An 11,990-nucleotide genomic window follows, 5' to 3' on the forward strand; every position below is an offset into this window, starting at 1 on the left:
ATATGCATCCGAAGAAGTGGGTTGTAGCCCACGAAAGCTTATGCTCTAATAAATTTGTTAGTCTCTAAGGTGCCACAAGTACTCCTGTTCTTTTTAAATGATACAGTTTCCAGGTATTTCATTATCACAAATATTTTGTAATATAACTTATTTCAGAGGGAAGAGAAGATTATGCAGTTTATTACTTTTGCCCCTGAAATTCAAAACAACCTGGAGTTCATCAGTTTAACCCCCAAATCCACTTGGTACCAGGTATTCCCTGACTTTCCCATTAACTTTGATCAGAGTTTCTAGCATCAGTTCAAGCATGGGTTCATTATTGCCATCTGAAGGGCCAAAAGAAGCCAATATATACTTATGATTACATACATACTGATAGAAAATCTTGGCACAAGACTGGTTATAACATAAGTTACTTGGTTTTACATTCAATGAAATTAAAAGGTGGGAAATTCAAAACCAATAGAAGGAAATGCCTTTGCACACAACATGTAATTAAACTGTGGAAGTTGTTGAAACCAAGAATTTAAGATTCAGAAAGATATTTATATCGATATCAAGAATATACAGATGTCATAATTATGAGAAAATTTTCTGAAGGAATCAAACCTGGTGCTTCAGGGTTTAAGCCAATCTCTAATTATAAGAGACCACGATAAGATTTATGTTGGGGTCAGATTATTCCACATTTGCCTACTCATAGAGTCATAGAGTTTAAGGCAAAAGGGACCACCAGATCATCTAGTCTGACCTGTATATCACAGACCACCAACACCACCCAGAACCTGCATACTAAACCTAACCTTACTCTGTGGGGTTCATACCCCTTCCTCCGAGGAATCTGCTTCTCACCACTGCTGGAGAGAGGATACTGATCCAGTATGGTAGTTAATATGGTCTCAGAGTCCAGTAATACTGAGGTCTGGAGAAGACGGGGGGTGTTCATATCCATGTTTTTGGTTCTGACTCATCTCTGTTAGCAATCTTAATTAATCAGATAACATATGCAAATAAAAAATAATTCATTATGATTGTCTGCAGCTGAGTACAGTAAAATAATATTTTTCACTTCTCAGGAGATGAAAAGCAATTTTGTTGTTTGGGGTTTTTTTTCCTGGACCCTGTAACAAACAATATCCTTTGGAATATTAGCTTAAATGAAAAACAAAAAACATTCAAACAAGCTATTAAATGATGCAGGGAATGATTGAATGTGTGAGACAGTATATATATTGAATTCTTGATTTGGTGATTATCAAAATTTAGTGGTTTTCAAGACACCTATTGACCTTAGTTTTACTTTGAACATGGTTCATTTGTCATATCAACAAACTGTTTGCCTCTACAACATCCAAAATTTGCTTTATATTTATTAATTTCATATAATTATTATTTATTACTTTTACAGCACATGACATGTTGTGGTCTTTTAAGGCATCATTGCTACCTTGAAGAGTTTACAGTCTGAGTCTTCCTTCAGCAACAGGGTCTGTGTATTGACTTAAATGGGACTCCTAATGCACATAAGGGTTTGCCCACATAGATCCAACTGCTGGATCAGGACTTGAGTTCTGATGAAGCAGAGCAAGAAAGACTGCAAGTAGATGGTGCAAGGCTGTTATAAGGGAGAAAAGAACATATGGCTGTTTAGTTTAACCTTAGATACTTCTTAAAGGTTGCTATTTTATTTTTATTTATCTTAGGTTTTAAAAAATTAAAGAATAAAGTAATTGGTGATGTTTTTTTAAATTCCTGTTTCTATTTCTAATTCCACAGCTATCACTCTGACATGTTAATTGCTTCTCCCTCATGAAGCATTACAAAACTAGAAATAATCATAATTTGTCATCAGAAATCATAGAAATCAACCACCTCAGTGATATGCATCTTAACTATGTATTTCATGAATACTGATCTGCATCATGTTGTTATGGAAACACATGTATCCTGTATTAGTGCTGCTGAATTGGCATGACAGTGCAGTTCTTTTTATTCTTCCACCTTATTTCTAGGTCCTCCTGGTCCCCCAGGAATAGTGATAGTTGAGGAAATTACAGAAACCACGGCGACGCTCTCCTGGAGTCCTGGGGCAGACAACCACAGCCCTATCTCCACATACAACTTACAAGCACGCAGCCCATTTTCACTTGGCTGGCAGACCGTAAAAACAGGTGAGAGAAAGATTTTTAACATAATATGAGTACGCTGAGTTCAAAACTCATGGCTCAAGAGAATAGGAACCACCTACACCAGTTGCAGAGGATGGTGATGAAAATAAAAGATAAAAAAGATTATAATAAGATTATAAAAGAAGATAAAAAAGTAAAAGGTCCAAATTTAAAAATTGCATTTGGATGTCACTTAACAACATGCCTGCAGTGTGGCGGTCCCTGCTGTATCTGTGGATAAAGAGAAGATTTCTGTCTCCAAATAGTTAATCAGCCATCTTTCAGAAGCATTAAATAAACTTATATATATATATAACTGATGAGTATTGAGCAACTGATTTCCACTACCTCCAGTGATCTTTAATATTGTCAAATTCAGTTCCCCACACCACTGGCATATTACACATAAGTTTCAGGTGAGTTAATGATTTACACATTGTCTTTGCTCTCTACAGTTCCAGAGAACATAAGTGGTGATATGGAATCTGCTGTGGCAGTAGAACTGAACCCATGGGTGGAATATGAATTCAGAGTTGTAGCAACCAACAAAATTGGGACTGGGGATCCAAGTGCACCATCTCGAGTGATCAGAACCAGTGAAGCAGGTAAGAACTTTGAAAGCCACAAGTTTATTCTTCAGGAACCATCAGGAATAAGGACATTTATCTTTCTATAGCATCTTGCAGACGTCTCTGTTGGCAGTCACCACTAATCTAGTGTAATATTTTTTTCCCAATGGGAGAGCTTGTTCATTCAAAACAAAATTATTTTTTAGTTTGGGAAAACTTCAAATAAGATGCCCAGCCCTCTCTTACCTTCTTCAAGTGTTAGGCCATTACACTGTGTCCTCTGCTTTATACAGCTCGCTGTCCTTTAACCAGGGCCACCCAGGGGGGGGGCAAGTGGGGCAATTTGCCCCAGGCCCCGGGCCCTGCAGAGGCCCCCATGAGAATATAGTATTCTATAATATTGCAACTTTTTTTTATGGAGGTCCCCAAAATTGCTTTGCCCCAGGTCCCCTGAATCCCCTGGGTGGCCCTGCCTCTAACCTGCAGCTCCAGACCCTTCTTGATCCATGATCTCCCAGGACACTCTTCTGGTTTATGAACAGGATCACACATTATTCTACTGCAGACTCATACATGCCCATTATTCTTTCCTCTTCCCAGGACTTTCTGTCACCCAGTCCCTCTCTGTCCCCTTTTCTTCACTATAAATCCTTCATAAGTTCCACTGTTTTGAAAGTCCAGTGAAATCCTACTAGTCCTCTACTGTGTCCACTGGATCCACTGCTGCTGTATTCCAATCCAGTGCATTCTGGACATTTCCTTGTATACCAGAGTAAATTGTGTGTGTGCCTCTGCGGAAGACCCAGAACATTCCTGGTTGTGGCATGCAATGTCAATAAACCAATTAAGAGCTTTGGACAAAGTTGAAGTAAATGGTGAATTTGTCATTTAGTGCACCTGTTAAAGACAGCATGGTGAACCAGAAACCAGTTGCTACTGCCTCAGTTTTGAGAATCTTCTCTTTAGCAAAAAACACTATCCATATAATCAATACATTATTCAGACCTCTTGGAAATGCAAATGTCCAAAACTTTGGGAGGTTAAGTGCAATTTATAGAGAGACTAGGGGGATGGCGAAACAAGTTGTGTGTGGCAGAAAAGGAACATGAGGGAAGCTTATTTTGAACTATTTAGATGGAGGGACAAATCGGGAGAGGAGATGTGTATAGGAAGAAGGGTGGGAGACAGAGATGGGGTTGGGAGTAAGCATCCAAGTGGATCTCAACTTCTGAACACTTGAGGATTTTCCCTGCCACTATTTACATCACTTCTGGTTGTTTTGTTTTCCATTAAGTGTAGGGTGACCAGATGTCGCATTTTTAAAGGGACAGTCCAGTTTTTGGGGACTTTTTCTTATATAGGCGCCTATTACCCCCCCATCCCCTGTCCCGTTTTTTCACAGTTGCTATCTGGTAACCCTAGTTAAGTGATTTGTAAGTAGGCTGTTAATCAAATAGAGTAGTTGTTTTCAAGCTTAAATGAAACCAGCCATGCTTTTGTAACCCATGCCTGCTGGTGTGGTGCTCTGTCCCCCTTGAGTGGCACCTAGATCATGTAGAGACTGATGAGTCTGCAACAGCCTTGGCTAAGAGCTATGGGGCTTTTAGCTCATGTAGTAGAGGATCATGCAGTGAGCTTCAGAAGTTCGTGGTTCTATCCCTGCCTACAACTGGCATCTGCTGGCCTTACAGTTTTATCATTTGCGTATAGGAATAATTAGATGAATAGGTTAGTCACGCCTCGTTCTGTTTTCTATCTTTTCATGAGAGGAGATTGTAAGGATTGCAAGTGGTAATGCCATAGTCTATCTGCATTCATAGTCCTGGGGTCATTCATAGAGTCAGCCTTTGAGCTTTGTTAATTATGTTCATTAGAGCCATAGTTCACTGGTCTGTGGACTCATTGCCTCATAGACGTTAAGGTCAGAAGGGACCATTGTGATCATCTAGTCCAGTGGTGGGCAACCTGCGGCCCGCGGGCTGCACGTGGCCTGTCAGGTAATCCGCCGGTGGGCCGCGAGACAGTTTGTTTACATTGACCATCTGCAGGCATGGCTGCCCGCAGCTCCCATTGGCCGGGAACAGCGAACTGTGGCCACTGGGAGCTGCGGGCAGCCATGCCTGCGGACGGTCAATGTAAACAAACTGTCTCACTGCTTGCCAGTGGATTACCCTGATGGGCTACGTGCGGGCCACAGGTTGCCCATCACTGATCTAGTCTCACTTCCTGAACGTTGCAGGCCGCAGAACCTCACCCACCCACTCTTGCAATAGAAACCACACATAAACAGTCATTCTTAAAACAGTCATGATAGATGCAGTTAGACTGATTTTTATATATATATATTATCTGTAGTCATAATAAAGAACATTTTATTTTTTTCTGTTTTAAATAGCCGCTTTGTTGTTGTTTTAAAAATAGGTTTCACTGTACAGTCATAGAACTGCATGCAGGGTCGATGGATTTTCATTCCTTCCTGCCAAAGGATACGTTTTATCAGACTTCTGTGCCTTGTTCACTCTGTTTTTAGTCACACAGTACCTCTCTCCTTTTATTTTTAAGCAGGAACTCCATATGCTTCATACTTTGCTCCATTACAGTCCGAAGGGAGAGAAGGAAAACGATATGAAAAATACATGACCTACTCTCATTTAAAATAGTGTTTGGAAAAGCTTTTACCATCAGCCTTATGCTTTTCCTGGTTTTGTACCATATGTAGGGCTGGTACAAATTCTGTTGAACCCAAATGTTCTAACTACTTCTCTGGTTAGGCAGGTGATACAAATCAGAGAGGACACAGACATTCCAAGAGAAGCTTATCTCAGGTGATAGGCTGCATCCAAAAGCTTATATTCGCTCAGATTTATGAATGCATATCCTGTGTTTAAAAGGATGGTTCTGTGTTTTAATGGACCAGATGTATTTTAGGCCGTGAATGAGTATTTTTCTCACCATCTGGGTTTTGAAAATTTAATGCTGTAGTTTGCAGTCATGTTGTATGAGTGGGTTGTTTTATTTCATTTCTTTTCAGTTGTTTGCCAAACAAAAGTTGCATTTTCTAATTCATTTCCCTATAACCCTGATGAAAAGTCCTCCCCATCTCCACCAATTTTTTTCTTTTTCTTGGTTTTAGCTGTGAGATTTCAATCAATAATACATAACAATAAGTAGAGGAAGAATATTGGGACTGGATGACACACGTGTATAGTATGTGTTGTGTCCCTGTCTAGTGGCTGGTACACATAAATGATGACAGCCTAGTACTTCTTTTTTAACTTAAGTGGTAGAGATGTGTGTTTAGATGCTGAAGTGCCCAGGATCAAACCAGGCTGCAGGTAAATACATTTGTATTTGCTGTTGAATGAAAACTTTGTGATTAATGAACTTAAATAGGGTCATTCTACATGATTTTTTTAACATCCTCCCATCCCCAGTTTGATGCTCTCTTTCTTTCCCTATAACATTTTTAACTACAGAATTGTTCTAGTTTTAAGTGTGTGTTTTGGAGCATGGCATGTTAAATCCCATACAAATGTCAATAAATCAACATGTGGCTTTGGAACAAGCTGAAGTAAATGGTGAATTTGTCATTCAATGTATGTGTTAAAGACAGCCTGGTGAACCAGAAATCAGTTGCCACTGCCTCCTTCTCATTAGTGAAAACACTATCCAGTTGTTTGTCTGTTTGTTGGGGTTTTAAAAAAAAGAGAAAAAAAGGAAGATTATTTTTAATTGCAACAAGGGATGGCTTTCCAATTTGTTAAAATATTGAAAGAGAGTTTTAAAATGTTTACTCCTAATGATAACTTAATGAACTATGTTTATGGAAAACTGACACAGATATCAGTAGTAGCAAACTTACACATTATTCATAATTTTATAGGGCCTAAGGTTTCTCCACGCTTCACAGAAAAATATGGGCCTCTGCCTTGAAAAGCTTACACTCAAAAGCCACAGTCTTGAGACTGGATTCTACATGAAGTCAGAGGTCCATGCCAATAGATCCAGTTGCAGGATTTGGTTTTAAATGATGGATTTGGAGGACAAGCATAATTATCTCATATACCAGGAAGGAATGGGGTGAGGAAAGATTCAGGTTATGGATATGTGATTACAGTTATGACGCGCAGGCATAAAGAAGACTTGATTCTTGTTTGTTTAGATAGACTGTTTAGACCAGTGGTAGGCAACTTGCGGCCCGCGGGCTGCATGCGGCCCATCGGGGTAATCTGATTGCGGGCCGTGAGACATTTTGCTAATATTGACCGTCCTCAGGCATGGCCGCTCGCAGCTCCCAGTGGCCACGGTTCACCGTTTCCAGACAATGGCAGCTGCGGGAAGTGGCGGGCAGAAGGGTATAATCAATGAGTCTTTAATTGAAAACTGCACCTTAACATTTTGAACAGAAAACTTCTAAATTATTTCTCATTTTTCTTTAATTTTCTTCCACCCTACTTTGTGTTTTAACATTAATTCTGTTTAATTAAAGGAGGACTTTCCATCTTATTATTTTCAACACACCATTTTCTATTTTTATACATTTTCATATTATGTTTTTTATTGATTTTAGTCAACACACATCTTTTCAACAATGCTGAGTAAATTGAAGTGTTCTCTCAATACAACTGGGAAAATCTAAATAAAAAAAAAATAGCCCCAGCAGTTCTACAAAGTATGTTTGGTAGTGCCTTCTAAATGCCCTTCAGCCTCAGGTACAAGGGTCCTATGTATCGCGAAAGGAGACAGAATGAAGGGAATGCCATTTCACAGTACAAACAGCCTCCTGGTTGAATTGCTGGGATGGTTTCTGGTATAGGAAATGATGGACAATGTTCTGTGGCTTCGTCTGTGATTGTACAGGACCTGTGTTCCTTCTCCTTGTCTGTTCTGACATACAGACTGTGACCAATCACTATAAAGTATTTTCGTAACCTTTTTGGGCTCCTTCGTCCACATCTCCCATTTGATTTCTAGCTCATAATAATACACGGGAGGCAACCTCTCTGATTGTGTCTGGCTGCCAGTTTGTCTGTCCTCTGGAGTGGGGTTTTGGTTTTTGTCATCAAGAAACATGGAACAAACAGAGAAGGAAACATCAAAGAGGCACAGCAAAAAGAAAACTAATTTGCTGTACCTCTTGCCCTAGCATTTTTCCATGGGAGCCCTAGTGTTTTCTGCCCTTTTTTCCCCACAGCCTTCACATTTTTTTCCGGCACATTGGGAAGCTATTTTCTTCGATCCTTGGGCTATTTCCATAGTCTCCAGAGATATTATCTTGAGTTTCTCAGACTCCCTCACTTCCCAGAAGAGTAGTCAACACATGCACACGGCCCTACGTTTCCTAGGCCTGGAGAGCTCATTCCCTGCAAATACTCTGACACCCCAAATGCATAGCATTTTCCAGGATTTTCTCCAGGTGCTTCTTGGCTCCCAGGAGAGGAGGAATCAGCCCTTTATTTGAGCTGACGTGAAACTCATAACTTCAAAATGGAATCCACAGATTCACTCTGCTAGCTGTGGACTAGCGAGATTGCTCTGCCCTTTAGTTTCTGGTCCTATCTCTCCAGGGCAAAGGGCATCTTTTTACAGACAGATTCCTTGGGCCCAGTTTTACTGCAGGACACTTCAGCAACTGGTGACTGCAGAAGCATGTGACCAGTCCAGATTCCTGAAAATGTAAGGGTGCCACATAATGTCTGAGCCTGCTAGGAGACTCTACCTTCCTGAATTTTCTCCATAAAAGCCCTTCAGATTCTGGACCATCAGGCAGTCTGCCTGAACCTATCCAAAATTCCCCTATGGGAGTAATCTCTTAAATTAGAAATTTTCCAGCAGGTTACTAAACAATGAGATAAACCTATTTAGACACTAGTTCACATCAAAAAGTCATGCCAAGTGTCCTTTCCTGTATAGCTGGTATCTCCTTCTCTTACTCTGGAGGGTGGGTATTTATTTTTCCTCTTGATCACAGCAAGGTGCAGTTCAGGTAGATGGTCAAGATCGATTTCCTATACTAAAGACAGTGGTAGCTTCACCTCTTGTGTCTTGGCTCATGCAGGCGGTGACCTTCCACTACTCTCCAAACAGGTACCGTTTGTTCCTTGGACCCTGAACTTTGTCCTTCTGAAATTAACTGGATCCAACCTTTGAGACTGTCACTAAGAACCTGAACCTCAAGATGGTTTTCCTAGAGGCAGTTATCAAAGCCAGGGAGGCTGGAAGAACTGGCCACAGTCAGTCCCCTATTTACTCCCATACATGCTTTCCCACAGCATCCTGTCCTCTTCTTTCCCAAACCAGAATCATTTATTTTCTATTTTTTTACCTGAAAATCCTAGATGGAAAGACCTTGGAACAAATGGAACCTCAGAAGGTCTCGTGTTTTACTGGAAGATCCGAATCCTTCAAGAAAATGTGTGTGGAAGGAAATTTAATTCTTTTCAAAAAGATATGGCTCCAGTCTCTCTGCCCATTGATGAGCAGAGCTGCCCAGTTAATCTGTGAGGACATTCGATGCACTCCACATTTATGGCAGGCAGGCTGCCTCTGGGCTTATGAGAGCTCTGAGACAACACACATCCCGGCTGAACAATATGATTCTGCCTCACCTCCAACACAGAGCTGTCATCCACAAGACATGATCATGCCCATACAGATAATCCACAACAGCAGTGAATGTGTAATTCATCTACCATTTTTTTTTATAATTAAATGGAAATTGACAGCTGTAAGTTAGTGGCTTATACAAGCTTGATTTGAGAATAGAGTCTTTTTCTCTCACTGCCCCCCATTTTTTATCCCTTCTTCCCCAGATCAGTAACAGGACTATATACTAGTACAGTATTTAAATACCCCTGGCAGCAATCGTTGGAATGGTATCAGGTAATCGACAGAATAATAAACAGGTTTCCACTTGCCTTAATTTTCTAATTAAACCCTAATCTTGTTACTTAGTTCATATTTAGTTAACATGATTGCTCTTCATAGCTCCTTTCACTGGAATGGATAATACTGTGATTTTCTGGCACATCTAACTCACAGCCAGTTCCAGTAATTCTGTTAATTCTAGCCTTGATACATATTTTATAGTCCACAAGGTGAAAAGAGCCAATAACATCAATTTAAACATGCCAGATATTCCACGAAAGCAACTGGGCATTTGGAGCCTGGGGGCAGAGCGTCAATTACATTATCTATTCATGGTGGAACGTGGGTAGGAGAGAAATTGAGTAGACTCAGAATTTAACCTGCTAATTGTGCATGCAAACGATTCTCTGAGCTAATAGGCTGATGACATTTAGTTGTAGAAGATTGTTTGTAGGATTAAAAATATAAATAAATCAACCTTCTTCTGAGTTAGGCCTTCCTTGCGTTACATTAAAGAATGAATATACCACAGTGAAAAATTGGCTTCTTTGGTCTGGTTTGTTGTTTGGGTTTTGTTTTGTTTTGTTTTGTTTGAGCTGGAGAAAAAAGGTTTCAGCGTTTCTATTAATTACTATTAATTTTAGTCTACAATCAAATCCACTGCTGTATTGAGATTTGATGATGTTTAAATGGATAACTAAGGCCTTTGAGGGTAAGGTGGCTCCTGAAGGAGCCCCAAAAGCAAAAATAAAAAGAAGATAGCATGACACGTTGCCCCCCCCCGGGGTGCCACCTGATGTACTGGGGTCCTACTGAGCCCGCCCGTTCCACCAGCCTGGGCTCCTTCACCCTGTCCTGCTGTGCCAGGCCCTCAAGCCTCCTCTAGTACACACACAGGCAGGGTCACACCCAGCTGCAAAAGGACACAGACACTGAGGTCAGCTCTGTGTGGGAAGCTCAGGGATTGCCCAGCACTCAATTGCACCTCCCCTCCCCCCGGAGTGTAAACCCAAAATTGTATTGTTTTCCACTGCACAGAAATCTGTACAGTGTAAGCTCATGAAAGTCACCCCCTCCCTCTATGTGGAGGAAGATATGCACAGCTTTTCACCCCCCAGTTATGAATTGCACAAACTGGTTTATAGAAAACAAAACAAGTTTATTAACTACAAAGAATAGATTTTAAGTGCCTATAAGTGATAGCAAACAGATCAAAGCAGATTACTTTAGTAAATAAATAAAAACCACAAGCTGACCTTAACACCTGAGCTAGATAGCTAGGATATAAATTAGCAGATTCTCACTCTGAGTGATAAACAGGCTGGCAGATTCTTAAGACAATGGTTGCCTTGGCTTTCCCAGATTTTCATATACAGGCTAAAGATCCTTCTAGTCTGGGACCATCACTTCCCACAGTTCAGTCCTTGCCCCTCAGCTTTTCCAGGTGTGTTGTTGCAGGGAGAGTGAGGTCCCCACATGATGTCATTGTCCCCCTTTTATATCTTCTTCCCACTTGCCGGAAAGCTCTTTTGTCATAAACTAGGTCAAACAGTTCCCATTGCTATCTCTGAGAGGTTTCTATTGTACACAGTTCCTGAAGTAATCCTTGTGCCTGTGTGCCTTTCCTCAATAAGCCATTAACATTGTTTGGCCTTTTTACTGTTGTACCTGAAAGGCTGCTTGTGAGTGTTTTCAACTTCACAACATGTTTCAATAACACATACATAGCCAAAATTCATAACTTCACATGATGATAACACATACAATCCAACGAGATATTAATGTCTAGCAGATCAAGACTTTTAGAATGATACCTCACAAGACATACTTTGTACAAAACATATCCTAATTGCATGACAGTGGTGAATATTGGGGTGGCAGGGTATCACAGATAGCAACCACTGATTGCATGGGTATGTTTAAAAACAATCCACTAACTGGTATGTAAAATTGCAGGAGCTAAATCCAAGTACAGTATTGTATGTTACCAGCAAACAAACTGGAAAATTCAAGAGATTGTCTTTTGATATTTTCCTGACGTCTGTATCACAGCACTTAAGTTCCCAGTTCCTTTTGTTGTAGTTTTTGAGGGATTCAGCCACTATGTTGCAGTCATGCATCAGATATTACAAGTGAATAGCAATTACGCTTATTTAGTACTAAAATTCAAATGTCCTATACACCAAAGAAAACTTAACACCAAGTCAAGTATCAGAGGGGTAGCCGTGTTAGTCTGAATCTGTAAAACGCAACAGAGGGTCCTGTGGCACCTTTAAGACTAACAGAAGTATTGGGAGCATAAGCTTTCGTGGGTAAGAACCTCACTTCTTCAGATGCAAGTTCTTACCCACGAAAGCTTATGCTCCCAATACTTCTGTTAGTCTTA

General features: G+C 40.4%; 1 protein-coding gene across 2 annotated transcripts in view; it reads left to right on the plus strand.

The window, feature by feature from the left end:
- The window catches only part of CNTN5 (contactin 5), a 968,120-nt gene that overhangs the window by 904,864 nt on the left and 51,266 nt on the right, over nucleotides 1–11,990 (plus strand). For both annotated transcript variants that reach the window (XM_026651597.1, XM_026651598.1), the window contains exons 17-18: nucleotides 2,013–2,171; nucleotides 2,624–2,773. In XM_026651597.1, the coding sequence (XP_026507382.1) occupies nucleotides 2,013–2,171; nucleotides 2,624–2,773 (309 nt within the window). The remainder of the gene's footprint in view (nucleotides 1–2,012; nucleotides 2,172–2,623; nucleotides 2,774–11,990) is intronic.

The sequence above is a fragment of the Terrapene carolina genome, unplaced genomic scaffold (genome assembly GCF_002925995.2).
Source record: "Terrapene carolina triunguis isolate 2854851 unplaced genomic scaffold, T_m_triunguis-2.0 Scaffold97, whole genome shotgun sequence".
Taxonomy (NCBI): domain Eukaryota; kingdom Metazoa; phylum Chordata; order Testudines; family Emydidae; genus Terrapene; species Terrapene triunguis.